General features: G+C 41.6%; 1 protein-coding gene across 1 annotated transcript; it reads right to left on the bottom strand.

The window, feature by feature from the left end:
• On the bottom strand, positions 1-18,406 carry LOC115177442 (ras-related protein Rab-39B). Its single transcript, XM_029738212.1, has 2 exons — positions 17,677-18,406; positions 1-899 (listed from the first exon to the last, which is right to left on the bottom strand). The coding sequence occupies exons 1-2, from the start codon at positions 17,892-17,894 to the stop codon at positions 458-460; spliced, it is 660 nt and encodes a 219-aa protein (XP_029594072.1). The 5' UTR covers positions 17,895-18,406; the 3' UTR covers positions 1-457.
• Positions 18,407-18,722: the final 316 nt, after the last annotated feature.

Below are 18,722 nucleotides of genomic sequence, written 5' to 3'. Positions count from 1 at the left end.
TTGGCATTTGATTTGTGTGTTTATTTCAATGTTAAGTCATGTTCTTACTCATTTGTTGGAACCTTGAGATTTTCGGAGTTCACTTTCTACATAAATGGATTACATCAGTATATCACTATTCAGGGTAAAGAGATTTGACTAGATTTCTGTAACTGTAATACCACTGGGATAGAGTTTCTTGATTCTGGAGGACAAACTAATGACCTCCTTCAGAAAAGTCCCTGTACACACACTTGCAAGTATTTTACATGTGTTATGTCTATTTCCATGTCATGACAAATTGTCGCAATAGGTAATGGCCATCTTGTAAAACGTATTCTCATCCGGTGGAGCCTCAAGTCAAGATTATTTTATGATCTTTTATCCAAGATGGCAGTCAGTTTTTCAAGAAAGGCATTGTGACATGGCATACATGACAATACAGCACAAGTCCATATCACAAGTCCAAAGACCCAACTCAGGAACAGCACCTTCTGTTGTTGGGTATATTGATCTTGGGATTCTGTAGCTGTCCTAAGGCTGCACGTGGAGCCAAGCACTTCACCCCGTCCCAGCCCTCTTGTAGCTGCACCTCCCCACTCAGCAGGCCCTGGTACACCCGACGGGTCAGCAGCTCAAAAGCCTCCGTCACACACTGACCAGTCTTAGCCGACGCCTCGATGTAGGGCATCCCCAGCTGGCCTGCCAGTTTCTCGGCCTCGTTATGGCCCACCACCCGCTCTCCCTGGGCCACCCGGTCATTCTTGTGGCCCACAAGTACAAACAGCACCGTGTGGGGCTGCACATGTTCACACACCTCTGCGTGCCACTCCTGCACATGCTCAAAGGAGGCACGGTTAGTCAGGTCAAACACCAGCAGGCCCCCCACTGAGTTACGGAAGTAGGACCGAGTCACTGACCTGAGAGAAAAGAAAAACATATCAAAAAGTGAAAGGAATTGTGTAAAATTGTAAAAAAGAATATGTTATCAATTTATGGATGTGAATCAATGATCAGCAGATATGTTGTGATAATTACTATGAACTCATACACATTGGTAAATGTTAACCTAAATTAGGCTAATGTTGACTATGTATGGAGGAACTCTTGTCTATTGCATCTGCAAAAGAGGATGTGGTGTTCATTGAAGGGAGGTTTCACCAGAATAGGCATCCTCTTTGAACGACCCCTAGTAGTGTTTCAGTAGAGGTAGTCAGACTCATTGTGTCTGGATATCTTACAATTGTAGACTAAATACTAAAGTGCCTATAAGAACATCCAATAGGCAAAGGTATATGAAATACAAATGGTATGGAGAGAAATAGTCCTATGAGTGCTATAATAACTACAACCTAAAACTTCTTAACTGGGAATATTGAAGACTCATGTTAAAAGGAACCACCAGCTTTCATATGTTTTCATGTTCTGAGCAAGGAACTTAAACGTTAGCTTTTTTACATGGCACATATTGCACTTTTACTTTCTTCTCCAACACTGTGTTTTTGCATTATTTCAACCAAATTGAACATGTTTCATTATTTATTTGAGACAAAATAGATTTTATTCATGTATTATATTAAGTTAAAATAAATGTTCATTTTTTATTCAGTATTGTTGTAATTGTCATTTATTACAAATATATATACAGTTGAAGTCAGAAGTTTACATACACCTTAGCCAACTACATTTAAACTCAGTTTTTCACAATTCCTGACATGTAATCCTAGTAAAAATTCCCTGTCGTAGGTCAGTTAGGATCACCACTTTATTATTTAACAACGGCTCGGCCGCAAAGTGGTAGCTCACAGAACGGGACTGCCAAGTGCTGAAGTGCATAGCGCGTAAAAAACTGCTGTCCTCGGATGCAACACTCCCTGCTGAGTTCCAAACTACCTCTGGAAGCAACATCAGCACAGTAACTTTTCGCCAGGAGCTTCATGAAATGGGTTTCTATGGCCGAACAGCCGCACACAAGCCTAAGATCACCATGCACAATGCCAAGCGTCGGCTGGAGTGGTGTAAAGCTTGCCGCCATTGGACTCTGGAGCGTGGAAATGCGTTCTCTGGAGAGATGAATCATGCTTCACCATCTGGCAATCCGACTGACATTTCTGGGTTTGGCAGATGCCAGGAGAACGCTACCTGCCCCAATGCATAGTGCCAACTGTAAAGTTTGGTGGAGAAGGAATAATGGTCTGGGCTGTTTTTCATGGTTCGGGCTAGGCTCCTTAGTTCCAGGGAAGGGAAATCTTAACACTACAGCATACAATGACATTCTAGACGATTCTGTGCTTCCAACTTTATGGCAACAGTTTGGGGAAGGCCGTTTCCTGTTTCAGCATGACAATGCCCCCGTGCACAAAGCAAAGTCCATACAGAAATGTTTTTTCGAGATTGGTGTGGAAGAACTTGACGGGCCTGCACAGAGCCCTGACCTCAACTCCATCGAACACCTTTGGGATGAATTGGAACGCCGACTGCGAGCCAGGCCTAATCACCCAACATTAGTGCCTGACCTCACTAATGCACTAGTGGCTGAATGGAAGCAAGTCCCCGCAGCAATATTCCAACATCTAGTGGAAAAACTTCCCAGAAAAGAGGAGGCTATTATAGCACGGGGGACCAGTACGGAAAAAAATGTATGAAATGTATGCATTCACTACTGTAAGTCGCTCTGGATAAGAGCGTCTGCTAAATGACTAAAATGTAAATGAAATAGCAGCAAAGGGGGGACCAACTCCATATTAATACCCATGATTTTGGAATGAAATGTTCCACAAGCAGGTGTCCACATACTTCTGGTCATCTAGTGTATATAATATATACTAACACATATGCCATTTAGCAGACTCAAATTACAGTCATGCGTGCATACATTTTCCGTATGGGTTGCCCCGGAAATCGAACCCACAACGCTGGCGGTGCAAGAGCCATACTCCACCAACTGAGCCATACAGGACCACAATGACATGCATGAGAAATACGTGCTGCTCTGGTTTGGACCAACTGCAACTTGCCTATGTCTTTCTTTGCTGCACCTGACCACACAATTGGACAGTAGACCAGGTGCAACAAAACTAGAGCCTGAGTCTGGTTGACTGAGATATCAAGAAAGCAGAGCAATGCCTTACGGACAGACCTCATCCCATTTTAGTAACCATTGAGTTCATATGTTTTGACCACGATAACTTGCTATCTAGGGTGACAGCCACCGGTTTAGTCTCTTCAACTTGCTCAATAGCCGCATTAGTCAACAATAGATCCAGATGAGGTTTAGGGTTGAGCGAATGTTTTGTCCCAAAAATTATGCTTTTAGTTTTTGAGATATTTTACATCAGCCTATTGCTAGTTACCCATTCTAAAATGGACTGCAGCTCTATGTTAAGGGTGTCAGTTATTTAATTTACTGTTGCTGCCGACGGGTATAGTGTTGAGTCTAAACTACCTCCATACTTACATTCACACATTTAAACCAGTACCGGTTACCTTCAAATGAGTCCTGTTACACTCAATGAGGTTGTAGTACAAAACGGAGACAACCATTGGGTTTGTGAGAGTCTCATCTTTCCATAGCATGGTCAAATTAGTTTTGGATGCCACAGACTCTTTCGTGAGAAGACCGATTTTCGGGATATCTCATGATCTGACAAACACTGCTGTAGATCCGCTGACGCGGAAGGCCGTCATAGGCGGATGCGGTGGATCGAGTCGCAGCCCATGCAAAAAACAGATACCTCTAGGTTAAAGTGAAGGATTTTGATGGGATTTTTTTTATTATGTTACTTAGATTGACGCACCGGTGCGTCAACAGACTCTAGGAGGATATTATTCAAGGTCAGTGGAAGGTTATTAGTAAACACAGAAAACAATAATGGTCTAAGCCGGCTGCCCTGCAGTACACCACACTCAACCAAATTTGCATTAGAGAAGCTTCCATTAATGTTTTCTGGTTGAATAGGGCAATGGCCCGTCATGTCATTGGGCAAAAGCGGGGAGGGAGGAGCGCCCTTCTCAAAACAGTAATCTGCACTGCTCGGTCATGTTGTCAACAAGGCAGCTAGGTGCATCGTCCGGAAAGATACAACATCTCTTTTCCATGAAATAAAGATTTGAATTTTCAAACTATTTTTCATTGGGAAGGCAGATAAAGCATTTTGGTAACACTTTACATGAAACCCGGCTCCATAACATGTTATGACATGGTCATAACCATATCATATGTCAAAACAGATGACATTACTTGTCATAACACTGTCATGACCCATATATTTACACCAGTTGTGACATATATTAAGTTATTTTATGGCTGGTTATGAAACCTACATTTATTCAAATTCCCTACCAAGAAGTTTCCTTGCGTTTCTTATTAAGTCCTTTGTTGTTATTGTAATGAATTCTTTACAGTCATGTTTTTGTCCCATCATATTTTAAATAACTTGTAGAAAATACACTTTCACACATCATAAAACATTATGACCATCCTGTGTCACTTCAATTGGACTAAGAAAATACACTTTATGGCACTGTCAAGAAGCATTATGACTATACTGTGTCACTTTACTTGGACTAAGAAAATACACTTTATGACACTGTCAAGAAGCATTATGACCATCCTGGGTCACTTTACTTGGACAAAGAAAATACACTTTATGACACTGTCAAGAAGCATTATGACCATCATAATCATATAAGCCAGACAGCCCTATCACGTACATACCCTTATGTTAGTCATCAGTCAAAAAGAGGGTGTCTTACCCTGCTCCTGAAATCTGCTCCTGCATTCACCCCAGTAATCAGAAAACAAGCATTGGGGTAGGTACATATCTGACATCAATGTGTGCACAATTACAATGATAATTTAATATGGTCAATTTCAGAAAATGTTAAATAACATAGCCTACTTGTTTATGTTGTAATGGAATGTTTTGTTGTGTGTTGGTAGGTTTTGTGGGTTTTAACACTCTTATGTAGGTGTCAAAACCAGCCATAAAATAACACAATATTTGTATGTCACAACAGATCTAAATGCATGTGTCATGACAGTGTTATGACCATATTATGACCGGTTATAACAAGTTATGTGAGCTGTTATGACATATTATGTCATGGTTATGACTGTGTCATAACATGTTATGATGCTGGGTGTCAAGTGTTACCAGCATCTTTATAAAAAGCAATCACTTTTGCTTGTGAAAACAGAGAATCCTACTTAATCACTCAACGTGCTTGATTACTTCACTTTTGTTTTGAGCCGACTTCACCATTTACCAGAGCGGGGCACCTGGCTCTCACACCCAGGAGGCAGCACAGTTCCAAAATGACAATCACTTTTCACCCTGTTCAAACTCCTCCTACCAGGGTAATCCGGGCCAGATAAATGAACCCCCTTATTGAATAGGGCTCTGTTGTTTCATCACCCTCAACGTGTTCAAAGGATAACAGTCGTTTGAGACCGAAAAGCCCTATATGGATTGACCAACTATGCATGCCCTGCCGAAGTGCCAGCATGCCCTGCCGAAGGACCCTATCATGCTGAATAGGTGGTGAGTATACTGGTAGCTAGACCATAGACTGCTGGTTATGTATATTTTGATAATCATGATCACTGTCATTGCTAGCATTAGCACTATAATCGCTAGCCAGATATCTGAAGTGAAATAGAAAGGTGAATGCAGTAATCAGGTTTTATATTTGTATTTATTATGGAACCCCATTAGGTGCTGCCAAGGCAGAAGCTACTCTTCCTGGGGTCCGGCAAAATTAAGGCAGTTACACAATTTTAAAAACATTACAATATATTCATTACAGAATTCCCAACACACTGTGTGCCCTCAGGCCCATACTCCAAGACCACATATCTACAACGCAAAATCCATGTGAACATGTGTGTTTTGTGCGTATGTTATCATGTATGTATGCATGTGTCTGTGCTTATGTTTGTGTTGCTTCACAGTCCCCGCTGTTCCATAAGGTGTAGTTTTACCTGTTTTTTTTTAAATCTGATTCTACTGCTTGCATCAGTTATATAAAAAAAATATATTTTACCTTTATTTTACTAGGCAAGTCAGTTAAGAACAAATTCTTATTTACAATGACGGCATACACTCCCGGGCGACGCTGGGCCGCCCTATGGGCTATGTGCGCCGCCATATGGGACTCCCAATCACACCCGGGTTGTGATACAGCCTGGATCAGTTACCTGATGTGGAATAGAGTTCCATGTAGTCATGGTTCTATGTAGTGCTGTGTGCCTCCCATAGTCTGCTCTGGGCTTGGGGACTGTGAAGAGACCTCTGGTGGCATGGTATGCATGAGTGTCTGAGCTGTGTGCTAGTATTTTAGACAGCTCGGTACATTCAGCTTGTCAACACCTCTTACAAAAATAAGTAATGATGAAGTGAATCGCTCTTCCACTTTGAGCCATGAGAGATTGACATGCATGTCATTAATGTTAGCTCTCCGTGTACTTTTAAGGGCCAGCCCTGTTCTGAACCAACTGCAATTTTCCCAAGTTCCTCTTTGTGGTACCTGACCACACTACTGAACAGTAGTCTAGGTGCGACAAAACCAGTAGGACCTGCTTTGTTGATAGTGTTGTTAAGAATGCAAAGCAGCGCTTTATTATGGACAAACTTCTCCCCATTTTAGCTACTGTTGTATCAATATGTTTTGACCATGACAGATTACAATCCAGAGTTACTCAAAGCAGTTTAGTCACCTAAACTTGGTCAATTTCCACATTATTCATTACGAGGTGTAGTTGAGGTTTAGGGTTTAGTGAATGAATTGTCCCAAATACAATACTTTCAGTTTAGGAAATATTTATGGATAACTTATTCCTTGCTACCCATTCCGAAACTAACTGCCGCTCTTTGTTAAGTGTTGCAATCCTTTCAGTCGCTGTAGTAGCTGACGTGTATAGTGTTGAGTCATCCCCATACATAGACACACTGGCCTTAGTCAAAGCCAGTGACATGTCTTTAGTAAAGATTGAAAAAAGCAAGGGGCCTAAACAGCTACCCTGGGAATTCCTGATTCTACCTGGATTATGTTTGAGTGGCTTCCATTAAAGAACACCCTCCATGTTCTGTTAGACAAGTAATTCTTTATCCACATTAAAACATGGGGTGTAAAGCCATAACACATACGTTTTTCCAGCAGTAGACTATGATCGATAATGTAAAAAGTTGCACTGAAGTCTAACAAGACAGCCCCCACAATAATTTTATCATACATTTATCTCAGCCAATCATCAGTGATTTGTGTAAGTGCTGTGCTTGTTGAATGTCCTTCCCTATATGCGTGCTGAAAGTCTGTTATCAATTTGTTTACTGTGAAATAGCATTGTATCTGGTCGAACACAAGGGTTGGAACAGGCTGATTGGTCGGCTATTTGAGCCAGTAAAGGGGGCTTTACTATTCTTGGGTAGCGGAATGACTTTAGCTTCCCTCCAGGCCTGAGGGAGCACACTTTCTAGTAGGCATAAATTTAAGATGTGGCAAATAGGAGTGGCAATATCGTCCACTATTATCCTCAGTCATTTTCCATCCAGATTATCAGACCCCAGTGGCTTGTCATTGTTGATAGACAACAATCATTTTTTCACCTCTTTCACACTGACTTTACAGAATTCAAAAGTACAATTCTTCTCTTTCATAATTTGGTCAGATATACTTGGATGTGTAGTGTCAGTGTTTGTTGCTGACATGTCATCCCTAAGTTTGCTTATCTTGCCAATGAAAAAGTAATTAAAGTAGTTGGCAATATCAGTGGGTTTTGTAATAAATGAGCCATCTGATTCACTGAATAATGGTTGAGTTGGCTTTTTTGGCGTTTTTCCCAAAGATTTCATTTAAAACCTGTTGTGGATAGGGGGCAGTATTTTCACGGCCGGGTGAAAAAAACGTACCCGATTTAATCTGGTTACCACTCTTGCCCAGAAATGAGAATATGCATATAATTAGTAGATTTGGATAGAAAACACTCTAAAGTTTCTAAAACTGTTTGAATGGTGTCTGTGAGTATAACAGAACTCATATGGCAGGCAAAGACCTGAGAAGATTCCAAGCAGGAAGTGGCCTGTCTGACAATTTGTAGTACATATGTTGCATCTCTATCAAAATTACAGTATCTGAGCTGTTACGTGACACTTTCTAAGGCTTCCATTGGCTCTCTAAAGCCTTCAGAAACCGGATTGACGTGTCTCCTGTCTCTGGGCAGATAACAGGAGCACAGTTTGTCAGTGGACTGCCTGGTGACAGAGAGAGATTGGAGATGCGCGTTCATGAGACCTCGCCATTTTTTCTTTTCCTCTTTGAATGAATACAACATTGTCCGGTTGGAATTTTATCGCTATTTTACGAGAAAAATAGCATAAAAATTGATTTGAAACAGCGTTTGACATGCTTCTAAGTACGGTAATGGAACATTTTTCATTTTTTTGTCTCGAAATGAGCTTGCGCGTTACCCTTTGGATAGTGACCTGAACGCACGAACAAAACGGGGATATTTGGACATAACTATGGATTATTTGGAACAAAAACAACATTTGTTGTTGAAGTAGCAGTCCTGGGAGTGCATTCTGACGAAGAACAGCAAAGGTAATACAATTTTTCTAATAGTAATTCTGAGTTTAGTGAGCCCCGAAGTTGGCGGGTGTCTGAATAGCTAGCCTGTGATGGCTGAGCTATGTACTCAGAATATTGCAAAATGTGCTTTCGCCGAAGAGCTATTTTAAAATCTGACACAGCGATTGCATAAAGGAGTTCTGTATCTATAATTCTTAAAATAATTGTTATGTATTTTGTCAACGTTTATGATGAGTAATTTAGTAAATTCACCGGAAGTTTGCGGTGGGAATGCTAGTTCTGAACATCACATGCTAATGTAAAAAGCTGTTTTTGATATAAATATGAACTTGATTGAACAAAACATGCATGTATTGTATAACATAATGTCCTAGGAGTGTCATCTGATGAAGATCATCAAAGGTTAGTGCTGCATTTAGCTGTGGTTTGGGTTTTTGTGACATATATGCTTGCTTTGAAAATGGCTGTGTGATTATTTTCGGCTGGGTACTCTCCTAACATAATCTAATGTTTTGCTTTCGCTGTAAAGCCTTTTTGAAATCGGACAATGTGGCTGGATTAACGAGAGTCTTATCTTTCAAATGTTGTAAAATAGTCATATGTTTGAGAAATTGAAGTTAAAGCATTTTTAAGGTTTTTTGTATTTCGCGCCACGCTCTACCATTGGATATTGGTGAGGCGTTCCACTAGCGGAACATCTGTCCTCAACAGGTTTTAAGGTGCTCCAAAGTTTTTTTACTATCATTCTTTATATAGTTTATCTTTGTTCCATAGTATAGTTTATTTTTGTTTTATTTAGCTTAGTCACATGATTTCTTAATTTGCAATACGTTTGCCAATCAGTTGGGCGTCCAGATATTACATTTAAGTAATTTAGCAGACGCTCTTATCCAGAGCGACTTATATTTGCCATACCTTTTGCCTCATCCCTCTCAACCATACAATTTTTTAATTCCTCATCAATCCACAGGGATTTAACTGTTTGTACAGTAATTTCCTTAATGGGTGCATGCTTATTAGTAACCGGAATAAGCAATTTCATAAATGTGTCAAGTGCGGCTTCTGGTTGCTCCTCAATACAAACCACAGACCAGCAAATATTCTTTACATCATCAACATATGAATCATTATAAAACTTCTTGTATGACCTCTTTTACACTATATTAGGCCCAGACTTTGGAACTTTTGGTTTTCCTAGATATGGCTATTATATTATGATCACTACATCCTATGGATTTGGATACTAATTTCTGCAGCATTAGTAAAGATGTGATCAATACATGTTGATGATTTCATTCCTGTGCTGTTTGTAAATACCCTGGTAGGTTGACTAACAACCTGAACCAGGTTGCAGGCATTAGTTACAGTTTGAAGCTTTTTCTTCAGTGGGCAGCTGTTGAGAGCCAGTCAATATTTAAATCTTAAATATTTAAACCCAGAAAATATACTTTTCTGTTAATATCACATACATTATCAAGCATATTATCTAGATACTGACTTTTAGCACTTGTTGGTCTATAGCAGCTTCCCACAAGAATGGGCTTTAGGTGAGGCAGATGAACCTGTAGCCATATTACTTCATCAGTATTTAACATTAGATCGTCTCTAAGCTTTACAGGAATGTGGTGCTTTATATAGACCGCAACACCGCCCCCGTTGGCATTTCTGTCTGTTCGGTAAATGTTATAACCATGTATTGCTACCACTGTATCATCAAAGGCATTATCGAAGTGAGTTTCAGAGATATAATATGAATGTCATCTGTTACAAGCAAGTTATTGACTTCATTGACCTTGTTTCTTAGGCTGCATATGTTAATATGGCCTATTTAAGCACTTTTCTGGGTTGCTTGATTATTTTTAATGCTTTACTGGGAAGCTTATCAGAAGTAGACTTGCTCATGTTACTTATATTGGAGCTGATAGCGCAGGGTGAGCTGCACAAAGTGGTCTTCCTACTAGGGCACACCGCCTCAGTGTTAACAGTGTAACTCTGGTTCATAGGCTCATGATTACTGCATACAATAGCTGTAGGATCAATAGAGGTATTCAGGGCAATTAGGGGGACATACATTAAGTTACTGACATTGTGTCTGCCAACGCCCCTAGGATAATGTATATTTGATGCAGCATTATGACGACTCATTGTCACAATGGTAGGGATTACCTGAGCTGGTCTTGGGTCATTGATAAGTCATTGTTTCAACTTAGCCTTGAAATGCGAGGACAGAGTCCAGGAGCCAAGATGATTTAGATGGTCACCTCCCTGACCAAGGCCCTTCTCCCTCGATTACTCAGTTTGGCCTGATCAATGGAAACAGGATGCACCTGAGCTCAATTTCGAGTCTCATAGCAAAGGGTCTGAATACTTATTTAAATAAGGTAATTCAAAAAACATGTTTTCGCTTTGTCATTATAGAGTATTGTGTGCAGATTGATGAAGAAAAACATGTATTTAGTCCATTTTAGAATAAGGCGTAACAAAATGTGGAAAAAGTCAAGAGGTCTGAATACTTTCAGAATACACTGTAGTACCTGTTTGTTACCTATTACCTATCCTAACTTCCATTGGTGACTATGTGTGTATGTGTTCACAGAAACATGTATGGAGCCAGCTCATGGATACTTGCAATATGATGTGATGAAGTCCAGAATGACAGACAGGCTTGATACTGATGTCTCTGAATGGAGAGAGACCTGACACAGCATGAACATTTTACAAGACAACTTTTACTTGTATTGTCTTTTTTTATTATTGAAATGAATGGTATCAGTCAATATGGGGAGGGAGAAGCCCAGTGTATTCTGCACCAGGATCTGGTAACTCCTGGTGTATACAGTACACCATATAGGAAGGTATGACCACTCTGACATGTTTACCAAGGTAGCCCCATTACCACCAGACAAAATGTTGATAGGCACAGTATCTGTATCGGTTAGGAATGACAATGAATAATGAAAGGTGCACATTGTTATATTAGCAGAACACTGATCCTATGGTATTATGTAAAGGGTTGTTTATTCTACATGGACCTGTTACTACATTTGAAAGTTAGCAAAACACAGTTCAGAATATCTACATAAATTCAGCAATTGCATTCTTCTCATATTGCTCTGGAGGCTACTGACCTATTCAAAGTTTCCTTTGAAATATTCAAATGTCATGCCTTAAGGGGTCTACCGTTGTACATCCCCCCCACAGAGAGGATTAAGCAGATTGTTTCTCTCACTATTGCAAATGGAAATAAATTAACTCTTCAGCTCCCCTTTTGTCACTGAATAATATCAACAGTGTTGGGGAAGCTACTCTGAAAATATAGTTTACCAAGCTACCAATTACTTCACACTGGAAGAAATGAAGCTTCACTAAAGCTAATATAATTCACTTGACTAAAGTTACTTTGAAAAAGTAATTCACTACATCCAAACTACTTTGTGATAAATTATCACATCCCTGGAGTCCCAGTCCCAAAATCCATTTTTTTCAGCTTTTTTCACACTGTAAAAGTAGATCAGTGTTATTTCCTGATAGTTGCTGGTTGAAAATACAATCTACACAGGACCTTCTAATCATCAGGTTTGCATGAGCGGGGGTTTTGGCTTTCAATGGTGACATCACCATGCAGTAAATTGGTTAATAGCCAATAACAGCTAGTTTTCAGTTTTTTGCTAAAAAGCTATTTTTGCCCATTTTAATGAAAGTCTATTACAGTAAGATACTTAATTGTTACGCAGAAAGTATTTGATATTGACTTCCAGCGCCGACAGAGATGGCCGCCTCACTTCGCGTTCCAAAATAACTATGCAGTATTTTGTTTTTTAATGTGTTATTTCTTACATTGTTACCCCAGGTAATCTTAGGTTTTATTACATACAGTCGGGAGGAACTATTGGATATAAGAGCAACGTCAACTCACCAACATTACGACCAGGAATACGACTTTCCCGAAGCGGATCCTCTGTTTTGCCCACCACCCAGGACAATGGATCGGATCCCAGCCGGCGACCCAAAACAACGACGCCGTAGAAGGGGCAGACGGAGCGGTCTTCTGGTCAGGCTCTGTAGACGGGCACATCCAGTCTCTTGACAACAAGGTAGCCTAAATCCGTGCAAGGGTAGCCTTCCAGAGAGACATCAGAGACTGTAACGTTCTCTGCTTCACGGAAACATGGCTCACTCGAGACACGCTATCGGAGTCGGTACAGCCAGCTGGTTTCTTCACGCATCGCGCCGACAAAAACAAGAATCCTTCTGGTAAGAAGAAGGGCGGGGGTGTATGCCTTATGATTAACGAGACGTGGTGTGATCATAACAACATACAGGAACTCAAGTCCTTCTGTTCACCTGACTGACATTTACATTTTAGTCATTTAGCAGACGCTCTTATCCAGAGCGACTTACAGTAGTGAATGCATACATTTCATAAATGTTTTTCTCCGTACTGGCCCCCCGTGGGAATCGAACCCACAACCCTGGCGTTGCAAACACCTTGCACTACCAACTGAGCCACACAGGACTTAGAATTCCTCACAATCAAATGCCGACCGCATTATCTACCTAGAGAATTCTCTTCGATTATAATCACAGCCGCATATATCCCCCCCAAGCAGACACATCGATGGCCCTGAACGAACTTCATTTGACTCTATGTAAACTGGAAACCACATATCCTGAGGCTGCATTTATTGTAGCTGGGGATTTTAACAAGGCTAATCTGAAAACAAGGCTCCCTAAATTCTATCAGCATATCGATTGCGCTACCAGGGCTGGCAAAACCCTAGATCATTGTTATTCTAACTTCTGTGACGTATATAAGGCCCTCCCCCGCCCTCCTTTCGGAAAAGCTGACCACGACTCCATTTTGTTGCTTCCAGCCTATAGACAGAAACTAAAACAGGAAGCTCCAGGGCTCAGGTCTGTTCAACGCTGGTCCGACCAATCGGATTCCACGCTTCAAGATTGCTTCGATCACGTGGACTGGGATATGTTCCGCATTGTGGCGAACAACAACATTGACAAATACGCTGAGTCGGTGAGCGGGTTTATTAGCAAGTGCATCGGCGATGTCGTACCCACAGCGTCTATTAAAACATTCCCAAACCAGAAACCGTGGATTGATGGCAGCATTCGCGCAAAACTGAAAGCGCGAACCACTGCTTTTAATCAGGGCAAGGTGAACGGAAACATGACAGAATACAAACAGTGTAGCTATTCCCTCCGCAAGGCAATCAAACAAGCTAAGCGTCAATATAGAGACAAAGTAGAGTCGCAATTCAACGGCTCAGACATGAGAGGTATGTGGCAGGGTCTACAGTCAATCACGGACTATAAAAGGAAAACCAGCCCTGTCGTGGACCAGGATGTTATGCTCCCAGACAGAATAAACAACATCTTTGCTCGCAAAGGACAATACAGTGCCACTGACACGGCCCACTACCAAAACCTGCGGGCTCTCCTTCACTGCAGCCGACGTGAGCAAAACATGTCAACCCTCGCAAGGCTGCAGGCCCAGACGGCATTCCCGGCCGCGTCCTCAGAGCATGCGCAGACCAGCTGGCTGGTGTGTTTATGGACATATTCAATCAATCCCTATCCCAGTCTGCTGTCCCCACATGCTTCAAGAGGGCCACCATTGTTACTGTTCCCAAGAAAGCTAAGGTAACTGAGCAAAATGTCTACCGCCCCATAGCACTCACTTCCGTCATCATGAAGTGCTTTGAGAGACTAGTCAAGGACCATATCTCCTCCACCCTACCTGACACCCTAGACCCACTCCAATTTGCTTACCGCCCCAATAGGTTCACAGACAATGCAATCGCAATCGCACTACACACTGCCCTAACCCATCTGGACAAGAGGAATACCTATGTGAGAATGCTGTTCAATGACTACAGCTCAGCATTTAACACCATAGTACCCTCCAAACTCGTCATCAAGCTCGAGACCCTGGGTCTCGACCCCGCCCTGTGCAACTGGGTCCTGGACTTCCTGACGGGCCACCCCCAGGTGGTGAGGGTAGGTAACAACATCTCCACCCCGCTGATCCTCAACACTGGGGCCCCACAAGGGTGCGTTCTCAGCCCTCTCCTGTACTCCCTGTTCACCCACGACTGCGTGGCCATGCATACCTCCAACTCAATCATCAAGTTTGCAGACGACACTACAGTGGTAGGCTTGATTACCAACAACAACGAAACGGCCTACAGGGAGGAGGTGAGGGCCCTCGGAGTGTGGTGTCAGGAAAATAACCTCACACTCAATGTCAACAAAACAAAGGAAAGGATCATGGACTTCAGGAAACAGCAGAGGGAGCACCCCCCTATCCACATCGATGGGACAGTAGTGGAGAGAGTAGAAAGTTTTAAGTTCCTCGGCGTACACATCACAGACAAACTGAAATGGTCCAACCAAACAGACAGCGTGGTGAAGAAGGCGCAGCAGCGCCTCTTCAACCTCAGGAGGCTGAAGAAAATCGTCTTGTCACCAAAAACACTTTACAGATGCACAATCGAGAGCATCCTGTCGGGCTGTATCACCGCCTGGTATGGCAACTGCTCCGCCCATAACCGTAAGGCTCTCCAGAGGGTAGTGAGGTCTGCACAACGCATCACAGGGGGCAAACTACCTGCCCTCCAGGACACCTACACCACCCGATGTCACAGGAAGGTTAAAAAGATCATCAAGGACAACAACCACCCGAGCCACTGCCTGTTCACCCCGCTATCATCCAGAAGGCGAGGTCAGTACAGGTGCATCAAAGCAGGGACCGAGAGACTTAAAAACAGCTTCTATCTCTAGGCCATCAGACTGTTAAACAGCTATCACTAACATTGAGTGGCTGCTGCCAACATACTGACTCAATTCCAGCCACTTTAATAATGGAACAATTGATGTAATAAATGTATCACTAGCCACTTTAAACAATGCCACTTCATATACTGTTTACATACCCTACATTACTCATCTCATATGTATATACTGTACTCTATACCATCTACTGCATCTTGCCATCTTGATGTAATGTATCACTAGCCACTTTAAACAATGCCACTTTTATATGTTTACATATCCTACATTACTCATCTCATATGTATATACTGTACTCTATACCATCCACTGCATATCGCCTATGCTATTCTATATCATCACTCATTCATATATTTTTTTATGTACATATTCTTATTCATTCCTTTACACTTGTGTGTATAAGGTCATTGTTGTGAAATTGTTAGGTTAGATTACTCGTTGGATATTACTGCATTGTCGGAACTAGAAGCACAAGCGTTTCGCTACACTCGCATTAACATCTGCTAACCATGTGTATGTGACAAATAACATTTGATTTGATATTGATAGAAAAACATCTGCATTGGGCTTTTAACAGAATGTGTAACTTGGCCTATTAAACACAAAAACTGTTTCAAGTGACAATTAGGCAGGTCTGATGCCAAAAAAGAAAGACAATTCTTACCTACTTCACCCATATTTATTTTTGCCAAAAAGTATTGTGTAGATAGCTACACCTCTAAAATGGCAACAACAAAAAAGTTAACTATTGAAAACACTACCAAGATTTTAATGTAGTTCAACTGCCACCAAGATACAGCAAAATGTAGTGAAATTGAACTATATGTAGTGAAATTACTCCCCAACACTGAATATCAACTCATGGGGTAGAGAGGGAGACAGATAATGATAAACCAGACTAATTCAATTCACTCTCCCTGTAAATGTCATTCAATTAAATTTCCAGGTCAGCTTTTGAATTCAGAGACTATTAAATTCCAATGTACAATTCCAACTGAATTCTAATTCCAATTAAATTCCAATGCCATAATGTGAAGACTCAAATTGAATTAAACATTTCAAATTAAATTGGAATTGACCCAACCCGGGCTGGAATGTTCATAGCATTAAAGTTAGAAATACGAAATAGAGTAGATGTGAGTATTTTATTCACATTGAATACAGTAACCTACCTACATATCTACGGTATCTGCAGACGGGTGTCTACCCGGTGTTCATTACATTCTGTAAGGAGGGCGGGTCTGATGCACCTTACTCCCATATAGGTTATATTGTATTTGTTGGTTTTTCCTTTAGGCAAAGACTGATGAATACTCCTATTGTGGAAAATACCCAAATCAAAGAGCAGGTACTTTATCAGGGTATTGCATTTGCATGAACACTGTAGTTGTGTGCAGAGAAGGGAAATAGAGAGGGGAAGTTGCAGCTCTCTGAAGGGAAAGGGTGCATTCTGCCCCATATCAAGGCAAGTCTTGTATTTCCTGTTGTCAATATGGTTAGTTCTCACTAGTTGTCCTTTTATGGGAACAATCCTATCACCCTGAGCCTCTGTAAAATACCCAGTTTGTGCACATCATAGCATTAAAATCAAATCAAATTGTATTGGTCACATACACGTGATTAGCAGATGTTATTGCAGGTGTAGCGAAATGCTTGTGCTTCTAGCTCCGACAGTGCAGTAATATCTAACAAGTGATATTTAACAAATTACACAACATATACCCAAAACACAAATCTAAGTAGGAATGAATTAAGACTATATACATATATGGACGAGCGATGTCAGAGCGGAACGGACTAAGATACAGTAGAATAGTATAGAAAAATAGTATATACATATGAGATGAGTAATGCCAGATATGTAAACATTAAGTGACTAAGATACCGTAGAATAGTATAGAATACAGTATATACATATGAGATGAGTAATGCCAGATATGTAAACATTGTTAAAGTGACTAGTGTTTAATTCCTTAAAGTGGGCAGGGATTCCTAGTCTATGCCTATAGGCAGCAGCCTCCAATGTGCTAGTGATGGCTGTTTTTCAGTCTGATGGTCCCAGCTTTGATGCACCTGTACTGACCTCACCTTCTGGATGATAGCGGGGTGAACAGGCAGTGGCTTGGGTGTATGGTAATCATGAATTTACATGATTTATGCCATGGAGTAGAAAGCAGGTCCCTCAAGTCATAAACGTATCAGGGTGGTGGATTAGTAAATTAATAGCTAACATTACAGAATGTTGTGATGTTGTAGGCTGAATGTGTTGTTGTGGTAATACATCACAGTACTGTTCTTTACCTGAACCTCTCCTGGCCTGCTGTGTCCCAGAACTGCAGTTTGACCCTAACGCCTGGCTCCACTTCCAGGAAGTGCACGTAGAAGTCCACCCCTACTGTCTGGTTGATGCAGTCCAGAAACATCTCCTCTGTGTAACGCTTCAGCAGGGACGACTTGCCCACTGTCGAGTCCCCTAACATGATGATCCTGAACTGGTACTGCCACAGAGTCAGGTCCATAGCAGCTGCTGAGGACTGTAGAGAGGGATAGGGCAGATGGAGGGAGATATGGAGAGAGGGATTCCCCTCAGAAAGCCAGAGGCAGATAGTGTTTTGACAAGCTGGAGCTGGTTCCTCGACGCTCCCTCTGAGGAGAAATAGTGCCTGAGGCACTTCTCAGCACTCCTCACAGCTCCCACATAGAACAGTCTGTCCGTAGTGTCAGCAGCCAGGAAACACCCTCACATTGTTGATCCCCTGCTGCGAAAGTGTGTTTGGTTCAGTGTGTGTGCTTGCTCCTCAAATCCTCAGTGAAAGTACCTGTGGAAGAATGTCCATCCCATAGAGTTCTTAAGTTGTTATGCTGCCGTACTCCTTCATGTAGATCTTGACTGATATTGTACAAGCATGTGCATGCGTGTATGAGTGTTTGGTAGGGGTGGGGACTTCCAAAGTTTGCCTGTTTAAACTTGATACTTGACAAAGAGAGGTGCAAGAGTGTGAGAGGGAGGGCTCTCCAATGGAAAGGGAGGGGTGTGCAGATGGAAAGAGAAAAGGGGAGTTTCGGCTCTCTGAAGGGAAAGGGTGCATTCTGCCCTGAATCATGTGTTTCCTGTTATCACTATTTGACACTATGTTTCACTAAATAAGAATATAACATGGGTTGCAAGCACTCATTTTATATCAAGTTGTCAGGAAACGTACATTGAATTGTAGCCTCCCCCATAGCCCACTATATGGGTACAGTTGAGCCTCTGAAAAAGGGAAGTGGACAACAATACAACCTAAACTCTCCGAGGACTCACACGAAGGGGCTATTGGGATTTTAATAGCTCAGGATATGTAAAC

The sequence above is a fragment of the Salmo trutta genome, chromosome 37 (genome assembly GCF_901001165.1).
Source record: "Salmo trutta chromosome 37, fSalTru1.1, whole genome shotgun sequence".
In the NCBI taxonomy this organism is placed as follows: domain Eukaryota; kingdom Metazoa; phylum Chordata; class Actinopteri; order Salmoniformes; family Salmonidae; genus Salmo; species Salmo trutta.
Note: the sequence above shows the minus strand (reverse complement) of the source record. Positions and strands in the feature narration are given on the sequence as shown.

Excerpts from the sequence above, each read along its gene's own strand:
- LOC115177442 (XM_029738212.1), bottom strand. The coding sequence starts at position 17,894 with ATGGACCTGACTCTGTGGCAGTACCAGTTCAGGATCATCATGTTAGGG. Across the intron at positions 900-17,676 it reads GCAGGCCAGGAGAGGTTCAG|GTCAGTGACTCGGTCCTACT; the intron begins GTAAAGAACAGT and ends CTTTTCTCTCAG.